The sequence below is a fragment of the Aptenodytes forsteri genome, unplaced genomic scaffold (assembly GCF_000699145.1).
Source record: "Aptenodytes forsteri isolate BGI_AS27 unplaced genomic scaffold, ASM69914v1 Scaffold136, whole genome shotgun sequence".
NCBI classification, from domain to species: Eukaryota; Metazoa; Chordata; class Aves; order Sphenisciformes; family Spheniscidae; genus Aptenodytes; species Aptenodytes forsteri.
Window position 1 is genome coordinate 1,443,914 of NW_008796111.1, and position 17,413 is coordinate 1,461,326.

Here is a 17,413-nt window from a genome sequence, read left to right on the forward strand (position 1 = left end):
AGAGCTCTTGTAAGAAACTGTAATAAACTCTCCTCTGTTCTCTGTGAGTTGTTTGTAATCTGCATCTTCTGCCTACTTTTGCTGTACCTTTCCAGAAGTCTTTGCAATACTTGATATAGTAGAAATTCCTTAGTGATCCCATGGATTTTCTTAACTAAATGGTGCTGTGTGGGGGGAAAAAGATTTGAGCTCTGCCTTATTATCCTACACTTGTATGAAGTCTCCTGCCACTAGTTTTCTGAAATGGAGTATTTTCTTTGGAATATGTGGCTTTGCAAGCAGATGCTTTCTATTCCTCCCCTGTACTCAAGGGGGCTGGATGGAGACACTAAGACAATAAAAGGAAGGTGACAGAATGCTGTGGTTCACTGTTCTTGCTGTCCCCACGCAAACATCCTCCCATAAGGGTAGTTATGTAACTTCTGCAGTGTCTAAGGAGATTTAAGCCTTTTCGTAGCACTTATCTGTTTATTGTGTTTTAGTTTATTCAAAGAACACTTCAAAACTTCGCATGACATGGATTACACTACCGAAACAGTATTTAACACAGCTAACCAGCAAAGCATGCAACACTACCAGGCTGTGTCATAAATTGCACTCACACCCCAAGAGTTATCTGAATATGTTCAGTCTATACATTTCTTAAATTATTTGTTCCAAATCGGTAGTTCTTCTGGAACTTAAGTTTCTTGTACTTAATGTGCCTTTAATACAATGGACATCTCTTGATAAAACAATCAGACAATCGTAAACAGGGAGGAGAATAGTATTCAGTAAGTCAACACCAGAAAAAAAATCAAGAAGATATGAATCAAGAGGACATCACACTTTAGAACTTGTACAATAAGAAAAGACTTTTTAAAGGAAAAACCTTGTAATGATTTTGGTGTCCTTTCAAGCATGTAAAAAATCAGCTTCATTCATCTGAATTTCAGCTCCGTATATCATTAAGGATGCATTAAGTCGTTTATGAATCTTGTATCTCTTTCAATGTGATAGTCTGCTTCTTGCAGCTGTACTCTGCTGAAGCTAGTGGGACATCCAGAATAGATCAATCCCTCTTCTGAGATACAGTCACAGCAGAGTGTACTTCTGCTTAATCTTTAATAGGCACTTTCCTTTGAGAGCCTTCCCCTTTGAGACAGAAGTAGAAAAGGGCCAGTCTCAAATACTTAAGTGGCAATACTGTAGCATCAGTGGTTGAAGGCATTGCAGACAGGGAAAAATAACTCATCCCCTAGCAACAGACATAGATTCAGTACAGGGGAAGGGTTACTTTGGCAAAAGGAATATTTTTTCCAATGTAAAAGGCTCCATAAGCCCAGATGTTATTCCAGCAAGGTTTGGTCTTTTATGTAGTATTTACACAATCACTTACACCGTGATAATACTGAGTATCCTCTTGCAGTTTTCAGTCTAATTCATACAGAGGAGTCAACAGAGCAGGGATGTGTGCTCGCAGGTTTGTAGTGCTCCTATTGTTGTTTTTTTTTTTTTTAGACTATCTCACTCCATTCAGGATTCTTCTAAAAGATCAACTAAATCCATGTAGATGATGTGAAACTGGCAGTTCATACAATCACTGGCTGTGCAGGTGAGTTTCAGTTAAATTTTCCTTTTTAAGGTTTATTTAGGTATAAGATAGAAGCTTTGAAATAACATCCTTTTAGGAAAAAATGCAGTAGTGTTGGCCTGTGTCTTTCAAGAAGCAAGTTAGAATGATTCCCCCCCCCCCCTTACTTTAAACAGGTTTAGTGCAAATTTCTTCACATACGTTCACCAAGGCGCTTTTATCATGTCCCTTGCTGTTCTATGATCAGAAGAGTAGCAATTATGATCAAATATTTCCCTGTAACAAAACAGGCCATCAGACTCCTAATGCTTCTTGTTTATGGTGATGTCCCAGCAGCCACATCTTGAAGGGTGTGCAATATTAAATTCCTGTTGCAGAAATAGCACTAGAATTCTTCATTACCATACGGTTTCACTAAATAAAGGTATAGTCAGGAGCTTGGATTCTGGCGGATTCATTGGAAGTAGTGCTTACAAAAATTCCTATGCGAAAATTGTAGTTAATGTTTATATATAATCTTTTACTGTCTCAAGTTTGTCAACTGAACATGAAAACACTATCATGAGATCATTCTCTCACAGAATAGAGCTGGCACAAATCTGAGTAACGTTGCAGTAAGAAAAACCTCCAACAGAGGCAGAAAAGGTGCAGTACTGTTACTGCAGGAACAATGGCTGCCACAGTGGACAAACACTTACAGTGCCCGCATGTTCTCAGCTTTCTTCTGCTTTTCAAGATCTCCTGCCTTGTTAAAGCAGAGTGACGTGAAAGAAGCGTGATTCCACAGCTGTTTTTCCTTTGGCTCTAACAGATTTGAACTTTGTGGGCCAGAAACAGAAGTATGTTCTGGAGTTCCTGATCAGAAACATTCTTATTTGTCCACAACTTAGGCATAACACATCATGCACAAATATGTTGTTTCTGAAAGCAAGGTATAAAACCACATTGGGTTAACATGTGTGCCCTGAAGGAGACTAGACATGTGGCCCTCTGGGTAGTAAACAGAAGGTCAGCATCTGTTTCTTTTCCTCAATTCTAAAGAAAGGTACAATGAAGCAAGTGTCCTGCTAAACGCATAGGCAATCCCTTCTCATCTCTCCAAATGTTAAGGTACATAAAGCCAAAGCTAGCAAAACCTGTGTGAGAGAGAAGTTTTGTGGAAGCTTTGTGGGGAAAAAGCTTTATGCTGAGCCTGAAGATCCATGGCTAGGACCACAACACCAAGCTTAACAAAAAACCTAGAACAACAACAACAAAAAAACCCACCTTAGTTTGTAGTGAATTATATTCTGTTGTTAATAGGGTCAGTGCAACAGAAAGGAAATCCCAGCATCCTAAAACAAGGGGAAGGGAACATTCCCAGGCTTGTAAAGCATGCAATGGTCAGAGTGCCTGGGTTAAGTAGTGCAATGCACTCTAACGAGACTGCATCTGCTCTGACTTAAGAACTTCTTTCTCCCCTTGCCAAAGTTCAGTGGTGATGTTTTGCTGGAGCAGCAGAAAAATCTTCAGTCAAGTTTGAAAGATGCTGCGCTCTTCAGAAGACTAAGCCAGCAAAAAGACTTGGTCTTACAGTAGTTCCATCATATAATAAACATTCCCTGCTTTTCCTGGAGAAGAACTACCTTCCTCACCAAATGGATTTAGATACTGGGTAAGGATTGTGCTTTCTGTATTCCTTTACAGCAAGTTCCATAAAAATCATATTTCAGTCCTCTTTGAGGACAGGAAGGTGCACTTTGCATCGATGGGAGAGGACCAGTCAGTTCTACTTCAGCTTCAGACAGTGTTTCCTCTTACCGCTAGTATCTGTGGATGACTATTCTGTAACCTCTTGCTGAAAACACATGGTAGATGCCCTCCTAGGTTCCAGGGCAAGCTGTCCCCTCAATCATTTTCTGAGGAACTGGGAACTTCAGTGCATGAAGGATAGCCCCTTTAGTTGGGGGTTTTGCATCATGTTTGCCTCTTACAGTTTGGATTTGGGAGTGGACTGGAGCAAGATCCTCATGTCTAGCAGTGCTTTCTCAAGATAATGTGCCATGCGGGCTGCGTTTGTGTCAGCACAGCTGTTGAATGCTGAAATTGCAAAGTTGATGTGTTCATCCATAGGGTTGTAACAGATTCCATAGCCATCTGGAACGACGGGACCAAAACACATCACACAGTCTGTCTTTGCTGGGACCTGTGGAGACAATGTGATTAAAAACTTCTAACCAGCCAGAGAGAAATGTAGCCATCAAATGCTAACAACTCTGTCAACAGTAGAAGAAACTGCCATCTCATGAAAATGCTCTAGGAGAGGGCCTTTTTGGTCAGACCCGCCTACCACCACACACATGCTGGATTCTGCCATTTAGTATCAGTGTGTTTTCCTATGCATTTGCAAAGGAGTACTCCTTCTCCCCAGGATAAGCTTGTAGTAAGTCACAAGCAGAACTGTATCGGTAAGAATCACAGCACAGCAGATGAACATAAAGCTATTCTGGCAGCTAACTTCAATTGCTATCACTTGCAGGTAGACACCAAACACTTCTGGTGATCTTGGCCTTGGTTATGCTGGTATTTTACAGGGTTGAGATGGACTGTGGCAGCTGTAAGATCAGATCTGCAGCTTTATGGGATTGGTAGCAGGCTTAAAAATTTCTGTCCCCAAATGAAGATTAGCTTCAAACAGGAGGAAATGAAGAAGAAATGTGGAGAAGAAAGGCAATGAAAATAGAGAGCAGTTCCATCTTTGCTTAGATGAGTCCTACCTGGCTGGTTGAGAGATTGAAGTGCATTGCAACAGCATATGCTGTGTCCATGAACAGTTCAGGCATGCTCACTAGGTCCTCAATAGCTTGAAGCTTCAAGCCTAAGAGGTGGCGGTCTATTGCATTGCCCCTTATTGCCTGTAAGGAGGGAAGACTAGGTGAAAGCCTGTCTAGCAGGCAAGCGAGCAAAACTATCACTTTCTTTGGGTTAAAGCAAAAAGCACTTCTAAAAAAATCTCTAAATGTTTAAAGTTAGAAGGAAACTACATCTTGCCTTTAGGACCAATAGTCAGTCTTGTTTGTAAGGACTGTGAAATTAAACACACAGTGGACCAACCTCACAGTTCCTGCCTATGGCCTCCCTCTGGTTTAAGGGGTCCTCATGCAACTTTGGCATTTATCGGCAACAGTGAGAACTGAAGCTATTTTCATATTGGATTCTCTCCTTCAGGTCAGTCACAAGGGACACTTAAACCACTAGCTAGAGAGAAAGCATTCAGTCCGTAGCCTAGAGCACTGTCAGGTCAAAGTTAGACCTGTGCAACAGCACTAATGGCCACATCGCTATGTCAGCAGAGAAAGCTCTTAAGGTCTCGTCTTTCACCAGAACCCTCATTTGCTATGTAAAACCCCAATTCTGTCTGCATAGAGGACACTCACCATATCAGTGTATTCCCTGTGGGCCTGGGTAGCTCTCCTCAGCAAGTCTGCTTTCTCCTGGTCCTGAGAACACACAGATCTGTCTGTAAGTTTTTCTGCAGAATGGAAAACCTCATTTTGGCTGTTCCTCTAGGATGGAGGGCATTTCTGCCTTGTGTGTCTATATTAGACTAACTTTTAGATTTACTAGATTTAATTTTTAAGTCACTTTGGCTATGTTACTTCATTCTGAATGGAGTTCTCCATCCATCAGTAGCAGAACTTAGTTTGAGTAGCTAAACAGACTTTTAGAAGGGACATACTTCTTTCTGGTGGGATTAGAAATGTCCACATGTCGTTTCCCAGGCTTTCAATACATGTGAAAGGAAAGCCAAATGAAACCCAAGGTGTGTAACTACATACTTCAAGCTATGTTTTAGCTCAGCTTCATATTGGGTGCAGTTCTGCTTAGCTGAAACCAGCTGGCACAGGGTTACCCAAATAAGCAGCTTTCCTCTTTTTCTGGAGTGGAGTCCTCTTACTCCACTTCTTTGAGATCCTCACCGATTTGTCAGGGCTGTCCATTGATTGCACAAACTTAAGAGAGTCTACAGAAGTGGAGCGGATGGTGTCTGTGCGGCCCAGGCGGAACATCCTTAATGATGCGCTCTCATACGTGGCACAGGTGTGGCCGTACATCCTGTAAGATGGAGAAGAAAGTCACAGAAGTGAGTTTGTCCTGAGAGGAATGGCCTCTTGTGAAGCAGAATAACTGGGGGCAAGGGGAAGACTTTATGTGAGTCCCATTGACAGCTGATCTCTGATGCTTCCTTACTATGATTGTACACACACAGAGGGGTTAATCTCACCTGTTGCTTGGCAGCTGCCACAAGTGAGATTTGCTGTTCAGCCCCAGTGCTTGGGGAAAATGTGGGACCTAGGAAGCAGGCTATAGCAGCCTGCGAGAGACTCGTCTGTGACACCTTTATCAAGCTCACATATTTGAGTCTGATGGTGAAGAGGTTGAGAAGCTACCTATTGGTGGTCTTACCTGTAATATGCTAGCTGCAAGGCCAGCTGGATAAAAGCATCAGGACTTATCTTCTCTGACTTGGGGAAGGTTTTCCCAAATTGATGAAAGACCATGACTTTGACATCCAGGTCTTCGACCATTCTGCAAGGAAAGAAAGATGAAGCATTCCTTTGCCTGTTGCTTGTTCTTGTGACATAAAGGCACGGACGTTGCTTTCACAAGGCTCAGAGAACAGGCTATTTGGATCTGATCTACGCGGGGACAGAGAGAGTTCAGTCACACACACAGACTTGTTTGGGCAGCATTATGGAGATGAGCTTTTTTGGCCACTACTGAAAATCTTCACCAGGTTAGATGGGCATGCGTGTGTGTGTGTGTGTGTGCGTGCTCTAGTATCCCTAGTTAGAGCCAGTAAAGCCTTGCTCTTTCTCAGTGAAGTGGGATGGATCGGCAATTACCAGCACCTTTGACTTGATTCCTGGCAGGTGGCTTTAGTGTGCTTTTCAGCTAGGTTCAATGTTGTTGACCCAAGAAGTCACTGGGAAAACTCCCTGGCTGCAGTGGGGGAAGCTTCATTTAAACCACTGATGCATTGCAAAGGGGGACATGAATTACTTAGTCACTCACCAGACCTCTCCACTGCTTCACACTTACATGTTGAGGTTCTGCTTTGCCTTCTCTATGTCATTCTTGATTTCTGGGGTGATGTTAAACCGCAGCTTTTTGGGCATTGGCAAAGGAATCATGGGCGATCTTACCAGCTCAGGTTTCTTCCTGCATAGAGAAATGATGATGTTTAACCAGAGCTTTAACATGAGGCTCAGCTAAGCACACCAGAGCCTCGGTAGAAATGCACAGGAGATCTTCCCTAACTCCTTGTGACACTAGTCACAGACTGAAAAATTCTTCACAGTGCTATTACAGTGTTTTTTGAAGGGTATGAGTAAAGTGTCTTCTGCACCTTCTGCCCAAAAGAAACACCTCTCCCAGGCAAAAGTCCCGTTAACTCTGAACAGTCCAATTCCCTGAGAATGGAAGCAGTGGCAAAACTTATCAGAGCAGCTTGGCCACTCAATTCTCTTCATGAATACAAGAGCTGCAATACCTAATTAGCATACCACTACCCTTCCTCCAGAACAAATTCCTAGGAGGTGAGCTGTGAAGAGGCATGTTCTTGGGGAGCAGGTGGTTTAAAACCTATCTCCAATGCTGAGGAAAAGTAGAGGAGGCAGGACTCACGTGTACTCCACGATGTGATCCAGAAGAGCAACAATGGGTGGGCCTTCTGAGGGAGCATGCTCATATACAAGACCGCAGGAGCCATCTTCAGCAATGATGAACTATGAGAAGCATGAGAGGACAGCGTTGAAGACAGACATCCAGGGCGTGAAGCAGGAGCTATCCAGAGAGATCTCACTGCTCTGTATCAGAATGGACAGTGATCCTATCCTTGTAACACAGGTCTCATTTAGCAGAACAGAAGTGGAAGCCTTTCAGCAGGCCTAGAAGATCTGATAGCACTGTTACAGTTTTGCAAAATTAACTGGGTAAGAGTGTGTCTGGTAGATATATTGGTGTACTCAGTGTCCTGGCAATACAGAGTGGTTCAATTTACTTAGATGTACGCATAATACAGGAATAATAACACCATGTGCTGGCTTACCCTTACTTTTCAATTAGCTGGAACATCTAAGCTTTATCCCATCAATGAAGAGTTCCAAATAGGAACAAAATAGCTGAAAACATTATGAAGAGTTCAGCAGATATGAGAGAAATCTTTCAAAGCACCATTGCTACTATCCACGAGCCAGGATACACCAACTAATGAAGGAGAAGCTTGAATAGCAGCTGCTGTTGAAGGCTTTTGACAGGACTGAATGGAGCAGAGATCAGAGGGATGCTGTGGGATGGCAGCTGATGTTTGAAAAACAAAACAAAAAAGCCATTGGGCAGCTTCTGGCAGAAACACAAAAAGTGGCAAACCTAGAGGAGATACAAGGAACAGACCTCCCTACGTTTGGGCTGCCTCCAAGCAGACGAGGCATTGTTCACCGCAGGCAGAAAATTGATTTACAAGGAACACAAAGAACTGCTACACTGAATAAGCGTGGGCAGAGGCAGTAAAAGAAACAAAAGTCCCTGAGGCAGGAATGAGTGCTTGTGGTGACTGCAAGGGAAACTACAGGATCTCATACTGTCAGCCACCACACCTTGTCTCCCCTATTTCTCCACTCTCTTGATATAAGGAAAACTTTCCTGCAAAAGGTTTCTGGGATTTCTTGGACCTTTGTAGTCTCAGGAAAAAGCATCTCCTCCAGACCCATGTCATCTTTAGAGCATCAGCGCTTACCTGAAGGGTTTTGTCGAACCATCGGTTCCCACTGTTCCAGCGACTGCCTCCACCATGCAGCATCTGAGCAGCCACACGGCTCTTGTAGATGTCCTCAGACACCCGTGGCATAGGCGCATCAAGGCAGACGGTGCAAATGCTCTTCTCAATTGTACGCACGGATTCCTTGTTGGTCTTATCTGGGAGAGAAATGAACAGCAAATAAGAAACGGGAGTTGAAAAACTTGCATTTTAATTGGAGGGAAATTTAAATTTGAAAGAGCAGGTTTGAAGGGTGCAGGGTGGTTGGATTCCCATTGTACTTCAATGCAATATTGGTCATTTAGGGGTGTACACAGTAATTAAGATTGTAGCCAGCTGGGTTGCTACAGATGCAAGCATGCTGCATTCACCCTCCTTTTTTCATGCTTTGTACATCCCACCCATTTGCAAGGCAAGAAACTCTAGGATTTCAGGTCTAAAACCAAGCTTCAGACTTTACCGGTGTACCTTCCAAAACAGAAATAACAATACTTTGCAATGAAATCAAGTTGCTTCTTTGAGGTGAAAAGCTCACATTATCTGTCCAAAACAAGCTTCCAAAGGAAAGAACCGAGCAGAGCACAGCGGTGAGGTTGGTAGTTCAAGCATCCGTCGTGTTTGTTAGCGCTGGCATGTTAGGGGCTCTACAGACCTTTCAGAAGGTTGTTGTAGGCTTTTGCCCAGCTGTTTCGGTGGTTGGTGGTGAGGATCCCAATAGGTTCTTTGTTTGTTTGGAGGGAGGTGTTCCATATCTTCTCTAGCTGAATGAAGAGCTGGTCAGTGGTAAGGGGACTTCCATCACTGTTGTAAACATCCAGCTCAAAGAACTGAAGGATGAGAAGAGCAGACAAGGACAGAGACAGAACGTGAGAGATCTTTATTGTCCAGCCCCTGAAACAGGGAACAGCCACTTTGAGGAGGTAAGACCTGACCTAAGAACTTAGCTTGCAAGCAGACCTTTGAAGGATGCTCAGAATTGAGAAACCCAAGTCCAACTTCCCTTGCAGGGCATAAATACAGTCCAGGTTTTAAGAAGCTCAGAAACAATGGTAACGAGGGCCAAAACACATGAGGAACTCCCATTTCTGAGACTCAGCCGTGGTGGTAGGGTTTGTTATCTAGTTTCCACTTACAATTTCCAATTCCAGACGTGATCTCTGGGCTTTGAGAGACAGAATTGCAGGGACAAGAAACAGAGAAGAGAGCGTTTTTCTGCCTCGTAGTCTGTTGCTCACACACGGCAATCCTAGCTGTTGGCCAGCTAAGGCCAAAGGAGATAAAGGAAGCAGGAATGAATTCCTGGCGAGGCAAACCTTGTGGGCAGGGACTTTTCTGTTGTTCCCTTTCCTCTGGACCACAGCTAGCTGAAAGGGACACCTGCATCTAAACGAACCTCCTTGAAAGCTCAGGAGCTGCCGTACCTGGAAGTTGTGAACCACTGTGATGTGTCTGGACTGCTTTTTGCCTTTGGCATAGTTGACAATGGAGTCCCGCTTGGGCCCGGGAATGCGGCAGGATGAGAGGATCTGGTAGTACTGGTTCATGCAGAGGGGCTTCCCACCCATGTACTCCACTGGGAGGGTCTCACTGGAGACACAAAAAGGTAAGGAGGAAGGGGAAGAGAAAACACAGCAGTGAGAAGGCCTGCACTCCCCACACAAGACAGGCACAGGCTCAGCCGTGCAGCTCCTGTCACTCACTCCAGCAAGACCTAAATGTGTTGGTGCTGGTGGTATAAAAAAAGGGGCCATCCTCCCCCATTCCTACCAGCTTTCTTAGTAGGGACTACAAAAAATGTCTGTCTGCCAGCCTTTCATTTGGGAAGGGGAAAAACACTATCTTCTCTGTAACACCAAAGATCTCTGGACCTACTACATAGCTTAGCATACACTATGTTGTCTGCAGAGGAGAATCCAGGGCACAATATACTGGGAGATGTATTGTTTCCAGTGAAATGGCAGAAAGAGGTTTTCAGCTATAATCTTGAGGGGTGGGTGTCTGATGTGCTATCACCTATGACTCATGAACCAGACTGGGACTCAGTTGATCACTTGAGTAGTCATATTCCAACTACCCTTCTCATGGTTGGCCCTGAGCCTTGTCTGAATTTGGATGTAAAGGTTGGTAATGTGTCGGTAAACATATTTTTGGAATATAAATAAGGCATGTTCAGCAGAGGTTTGTTGGTGATCAGAAGAAAAGGGCTGGGGAGGAACAAGTTTCTCTAGAGCTCATCCTGTCTAGCTGGGAGCTGAGAAACACCAGAAACCCAAAAGGAGAGAAACAAATTCCTGCTGCCTGAGCTGTAACTTGTTCTGTGGGCAAACAAAAGTAGGTAGCTCCACAGGACTGTCAGTCAGGCTCAGTCCCTCTAAGCACGTACACGTGTCAGTGAAAGTATTAAGGTAAACAAAGAACACGAAGAAAGAAAAGTAAATTTGCTTTTTTCCAGTGGTGGTGACCTTGGCAGTGAGCAGTGATGTTGATTACAATATCTCTTTTCAAATATGTGCTGTCTACTCTTTCCTTTCTATTTGGAAGAGAGGCCTTGGCAGTGAGCAGTGATGTTGATTACTTTTCAAATATGTGCTATCTACTCTTTCCTTTCTATTTGGAAGAGAGATTTATTGACTAGGCTCAGCCTCTCTGTGACAGTAAAGAATACGTGAGAAGTCAGGAAGGTCACTAACTCACTTGTCAATCATGGTCTTGAAATCCAGGATGCCCTCGATCAGCTTGGCAGCAAACCTGGAAAAATATCGAATGTAACAAGTTGAGATTCAAAGGCAGAACATCTGGGGCTGAGGAACTAGCTGAGGAAGGCTAGCAGAGCTGCTCTCTGCTCCTTAGAAAGTTCAGCCTTTCTGCCAAGCCCCTGTTGTGCCCATCTCTGGTTAGCTGATCACTCTGGGGTTGTGATTTGAGATTGCTGGATAGTCCTACCATGTAGCACTTTCTTTTTTTATGTATTACTGTATAACCAAGGAACTCTGGACAACTTTCAAGAAAGCAGGGTTCAGTCCAGATGCATAAATGACCCTCTAACAGCAGTATTTTTTACTGACGTATTGCGATTTTATCACATCCTAGTTCTGAGTCTTAGCATTAAAACAGCACCAAGAAAAGGGGATTTCTGCCCCTCCCTGTGCAGGGGCCACCTCTGAGTTTCAAGCCAAGACGCAGCTGTATCTCCCTGCATCCAAGACTCACTAGTGCTGACTTAGTTCCTACCTGATGAATGTTCTGCTGCTAATGCAACTCTTAAGAGCATTCCTCTGGCATTGAGGGATCTGAAACAAATGCAGACATGCCGCATGCTGATGCTGAGGTGTTGTGTTTACCAGGATCAACATAAACGCTGCTGATGCCAACTCCCAGCAGGGAGGGAGGCTGTGACAAGCCACATCAAACTGCTTAGCTTGGGAGTGACAGGTTGGCGTACTCTGACCTGGGAGCTCCCACCCACGCAGGGGAGGAAAGAGGCAGGAGGTCACTGTGACAAGAGGTTGCAGTCAGCTGAGCTTCAAAGGCTTTAAAATGGTGCGAGCATTTGGCATTTGCAGGCAGTGTCATCTAGATTTGTTCAGCCTACCCATCCCTAGTGAAGATCAAAGGATGTAACTTCAAGAACCTAAGGGCTGTTAAACAAATAAGGGATCCTGCAAAGTAGTTTTCAGTGAAAATTTCCCAGCCTTATTGCAAAACCCGAGGAAGTAAAATGCATGGGAAACAACAGTGAGAGAACCTGTGTTTCTTTCCAGAGAGCAAAACAGCCTGGGAGCAGAGTTAGGCCTTGTGGGGGAGATGAGGGAGAGGTTAGCTGACTTGTTTTCAGCCAGCAGTGTTGCCAGATTAAGGAATGGAGAACTCCACTCCACTTTCTAAACCTGCCTTCTGGTTTCTGAAGCTTTAGTCTCAAGCCACGCTGTCAAACTTCTTTCTGCAGCCACAAACTATACAAACACGCCTTTAAATTGTATTTTACATGGGAGCCCAGATTCTCATGCAGCTGCTCGATTCCACTGGCTGGGGCACTGGTCGTGCTCCAGATCTTATCTTCTATTTGGATAACTTGAGAGTGAGTAATAAGAGAAAGAGCTTTCAAAGACGTTTGTCTGGTCTTGCACTGTCCCTGTAAGGCTCACCCTCTGCACCCCTGCTCAGGTGTATCCAAGGGAGTGGAAGGGAGGATTTGTTCTCAGCCTCACTGCTCCCCTGGCCGGTACTTTTGAACTGCCAGAGCAGTGATGACTGGTAACTGTGGCGAAGGTAACCCTGCATAAAGGTCAATGCTAAAGTTTTGCAGGTGGATTTAACACAGTCGTAGTGGTGGTTGAAAATTAAAGAGAGCCCACAAGGAAGAGAGGACGTGGCAGGGTTTGATTGCAAAGAAAAACTGGGGGTGGAGAGAGGCTGGTGACTGCTAAGTCTTCCAAACCATAAATCCACAAGTGAAATGACACAATAGGGGACAGTCGCAGGAACAGACTGACTAATAGTCCCTGTAGCAGGTTCCCCCATCCCTTTAAACTAGCAAACTCCAGAGGCATTTCTGCTTGGTCTCCCTTACGTACCTGGGGTAGTTTTTATGCCTCCTTTAACTGCACACACAATCTTAGTGCCTTGAAGTCTTTAGTGTGTCAGATATACCCTCGTAATGCCTCCAGCCAGCAATGTGGCCATCTTGCAATGAAGATCTGTGCTAGAGCAAAGACCAAAACCTAGGTTTTTAGTCCCAGTTTAGTACCTGAACCACTGGACTCTTCGGTTTTCCCTCTTGATGAAATAATTAGTTTGGTGCAACCAGGAGTCTCCTTACAGCCTTTCCTTATCTGTACAGCCCTCCTGCACAGCACAGACAGCTATCAGACTTGGGGACCATGTTAATTACTCTCCCAATCAGCCTGAACACCCTCTTCCCTGTCCAGCAGAGATAGCTCATCCCGTCTGAAACCTAGGGGAAAGTAGAAAAGGACTTTACCTGAGCTGACCTTGTCGATCCAGAAAATCCTGCTTAGGTAAAACCACACCTGGGCTGGAGTGGACCACAACTGGCAGGCGATACTCCAGGTAAGCTGTCTTCAGCCACCAGTCCGAGAGCTGGGACGGAGAAAGGCAACATGCAGGCATGGCGTCTGCTGCTGTTTGACCCGAGCCCGGCTGAACGGTCTCAGCATCCTGCCCCCAGCTCTGTCCCACGCTTTGCAAACCATTTGGGTTTTATGCTTTGCACGTGGAAGGGTAGACGGGGATTTGAGCAAGGCAGTGGGGGCTCTTGGTGCAGGGCTCGAGCAGAGGGTTTCCTTCAACTTCTCGGGGCAGCTGTGTGATGCTAACAGGTTAGAGGCTTCAGCAGCCACAGACAGGGTCAGCAACTCCCTGTTCTCCCATAAATCTCTCTGCTCACCCAAGTCCTCGTGAGGAGCTTGCAGAGCTCAGGGAGGTCAGCAGCAGACTGGTCATGAAGGTGATGCCATAAAAACACAGGTGCCAGTGGATGCAGCCAGGACATTGGAGAGGTGTGCGTCAGACCTCCACCCTCCCTAACCAAAGCCGGGGGCCAGAATCCCGACCTACCCAGTTCTCGGTTTTCTTGGCTCTTCTCTCCAGGCCTTTCTGCAGCCTCTCCCCGACACCTCCTGGCTTGCGGAACTCAGCCACCAGCTCCTGCGTGTGGTTCAGCTCCTCCTCGCTGATGATGGGCTGCAGAGCCAGCAGGTAGCGGTCCAGCGTTTGCTGGAGTGGCGGCACGGGGAGATGGGGCAACGCTTCCTGATGAAGTTGGAATCTGCCTGGGATCTTGCCTAAAGCTGTCGGCTTCAGCAGGCCATAGGGCCTGGCCTGCAAAGCACAGAGCAAATGTCGAGACAAAACTTCCCCCTGATGTGCACAAGGCAGCAAATAACCTGGATCTGGGACTCTCCATTCCAACCTCTCTGAGGGCACACAGATGTCTCAGCATGGGAGCAGAGCACACAAAGTGCAAACACAAGGCGCAGGTGTACTGATTGCATGCTAGAAATGGTTGTAGGACATCCAGAAAAGCTGCAAAAGAGAAACTTGATCTCCCAAGATACTGATTCTCAGCTCATCAGAGGAAATGCTGCCAGGATAATGATATATCTCCCGCTCTCTGGGCACCTTCCAGCTGAGAGTCTCCACGCGTTTGACAAAGTCAAACCCTTCTGTCCCATGGTAAGTGGGAAGAAAGTAAGTCGTGAAAGAAATAATCATCTTACGTACTGTCAGAAACTGTTCAGTTACTTCTTACAACAGCGTAAGGCTAGAAAGTTAAGCAGAACCCTTATGCCAAATCACACTACCTTTCAGGCTTTGAGGAGGCAGAATTTAGGTAAGTTTGGGACAGGATTAAAATGCCTCTTCTCTGACTGGCCAGGGATTGTATATCACCAGCGATGGTCAGGGAAGGACTGGCTGTGATGTGTAGGCCTTGGGGCAATGCTCCTTTATGCTGGTGAACCTCCCAGTTACTGGAGGACCCAGCTATATTAAGAGAACCTCTATCCAGTTGTACCAGCATGGGACTGGCCAAATCACAGGAGCCTTTGGAGAGGGAACAGGGAGAGCTGTTCAGGAAATTGTGGGTGATGCCAACAGGCTCCTGGGATCCGATGGGGTCATGTGGGAGTGAAAGCATTAGAAAGCACCGTACCATTTCCCTGGGCAGAGAAATGAAACGGAGCAAACCCAGCAAACCCAGGAAATGAATTTGCCAGTTTCCCCCCAAAAGAACAACAACTCCTCTTGGGTGAACAGGGTTGGACACCCTTTGGCTTGAAGATGTTTAAATTGTATTCTAGAGGTTTTGAGTTCCCTCTGCTCCTCCCCCTCTGTTGGATCTACTGAATCAGATGCTCTCCTACAGGACTCCGGACTTTATATCCTCAGTGCACTGAGGATGCAAAGCCAATGAGAACATGCCCTTTGATTTCCAAGGCAAAGGGAAAATAGCTGTGTGTCCCCCCACCTCCTCCCAGGAGTTACGCACAGAGAAGAAGAAAGAGCAAGCTAAATCTGCAAGGTGACAAAGCCTCTGCGTGGTGCTGAGCCCCCAGAGAAAATGCTCTATGCTCTTTGTAGGACCTGGCAAGAACTATGGGATCAAGGTTTGGAGAAGAAATGTTAAAAACAAGAGAATTACTGAAGCATGAAAGGAGAGCGGGGCTGGGAAGAAATGAAGGGTGTTAATCATGGCAGTGTGGGCATACTGTACCTTCTCTGCTTGCTTCTGCTTCCTATCCATGGCTGGGAGGACAGAAAAGATCATAAACCTCTCCCTCGGCCTGTCTCGGTTTCCTCTTCCACCTGACAATGTGCTGCCCATGCAGGGCGTCACCTCATTAGCAAACAGCCATATGACTGCTCTGAGCAGAGAGCTCAAGGCCAGACACAGGCCTGGGAGAGGATGGGGGTGATCAGACCATCAGGTTGCATCAACTGCCATGAAGGTGCCTTTCTGGGAAGCCCTCCCGTGGCCACTGACTGTCAGCCCTGCGTTGCCCGGTCAGTGCTTGCTGATCAATACCGTGTGGGCAGAGTCTCTCTCCGATCGATAGCTCTGGGCCTCCAGCCATGGCAGAAGCGAAGGTGCTGGGGATGTTGTTCCCTCAGCCTTTGCCTGGACCATGAAACTACAGTGGCTGTTGTGAGAGAAGCCTGAACGTCAGGCAGAAGAGACCCCAATCTACGTCCTGGAAGCAGGTGACACTGCGGGCTGTCACCAGATGGGACAAGCTGCAGGGAGGACTTATGCAGGCGATGGGGAATTTAGCCCTTTGCTCAGGCAAAGGTGGCCAGAGGGTGTCAGATGAGGACAGCTCTCCAGCAGGAACTGGACAGTGACCCAGCATCACTGTAGGTGATGGTAGGATTAGTTGGAGATGGGAGCAAATTCAGTTTGGGGCTAAAAGCGGTATCTTAACTGCCCTCACGCCCTATGCATGTGTGGTCATTATTGCAAGCTGGACCTTGGGGAGTTCTGCGTTGTCAACCCTTAAAAAAAAAAAAAAGGTATCTCCAAAGCAGGGCAACAACAGAACTGTGCAGTCGCAAGGAACATCACCCCCTCCTTTGTGTCCGTCTAATCGATTGAGGGGCAGACAAGCACAGTCTTCTACATAGCTAACATCAAGTATGATGATTCCAAACAAACAGTTTCAGATTTTCCCTGGGGCAACAGTGAAAATCCCAAACCAAATTAATTGAACACACTACATGTTAAAACGTGGATTTGTATCTTCCCTCTTTTATGTCCTCTGCTTGTTTGGTTTGAGGTCAAACTCAAGTGTCTGGTGGGAGAAGGAATAGTGATCACAGCTGAACAGAGGAGGCAGCTGGCAGCAAATAGAGCGAACGGTCCACCTCTCCCCACAAGCAACAGGGAAAACGAACACCAGCAGAGAGTGGGGTGTGCAGACATGGCCAGCTTGCGGGCTGGCATTGCTCCCGAGCCACGTTCCAACACGGCAGATGACCTTTTCCAGAGCCTGCAAAGCTGGTGGGAAATCCACCTGCAGCCTGGGGCTGGGGGACAGGAGGGATTTCAGAGCAGTGTCTGATTCCCAGCATGGCCACAACATCTAGTGTCGAATGACAGAGTTTTGTCTTTTTCTTTTATTTTCAAATTAGAAGGTGGAGACCCCCTCAAGCCCAGAGACAACCAGCCCTGCCTGGCCTCTGAGAAAGTGTCTCGGGGAGTGAATCCATCATGTAACGGCTGTCATCCTGCTCTGCCTCCTCCTCCCCCGGGATCCGTCAGGGTTTGCAATAAACAGTTGCTAAGACCAGGCGCGGGGGCTGACAACTCTGCCGTGTGTGTAGCCTTCCCCCTGCTTGAAGGGAAAGGCGTGTTTTAAAGGTGAAGCCCACAGCCACAGATAGCTGCTACCTGGGCTCCCCTCGCCCCTGACCAGCCATGGCCAGCATCCACCTTCCCTGCTGTCATCCAGCCCCAAACCCTCCATCTCTGACAGCTCTGGTGAACGCTCCACTGAGTAACGCTGCCTCAAGGCACGTGAAGA

General features: G+C 46.2%; 1 protein-coding gene across 1 annotated transcript; it reads right to left on the reverse strand.

Annotated features, from left to right (window-relative positions):
• Positions 1-456: 456 nt before the first annotated feature.
• On the reverse strand, positions 457-15,651 carry CRAT (carnitine O-acetyltransferase). Its single transcript, XM_009286912.2, has 14 exons — positions 15,607-15,651; positions 13,950-14,213; positions 13,354-13,472; positions 11,067-11,120; positions 9,794-9,959; positions 9,025-9,199; positions 8,352-8,530; positions 7,241-7,341; positions 6,656-6,775; positions 6,020-6,142; positions 5,533-5,668; positions 4,990-5,052; positions 4,330-4,467; positions 457-3,758 (listed from the first exon to the last, which is right to left on the reverse strand). The coding sequence occupies exons 1-14, from the start codon at positions 15,634-15,636 to the stop codon at positions 3,543-3,545; spliced, it is 1,884 nt and encodes a 627-aa protein (XP_009285187.1). The 5' UTR covers positions 15,637-15,651; the 3' UTR covers positions 457-3,542.
• Positions 15,652-17,413: the final 1,762 nt, after the last annotated feature.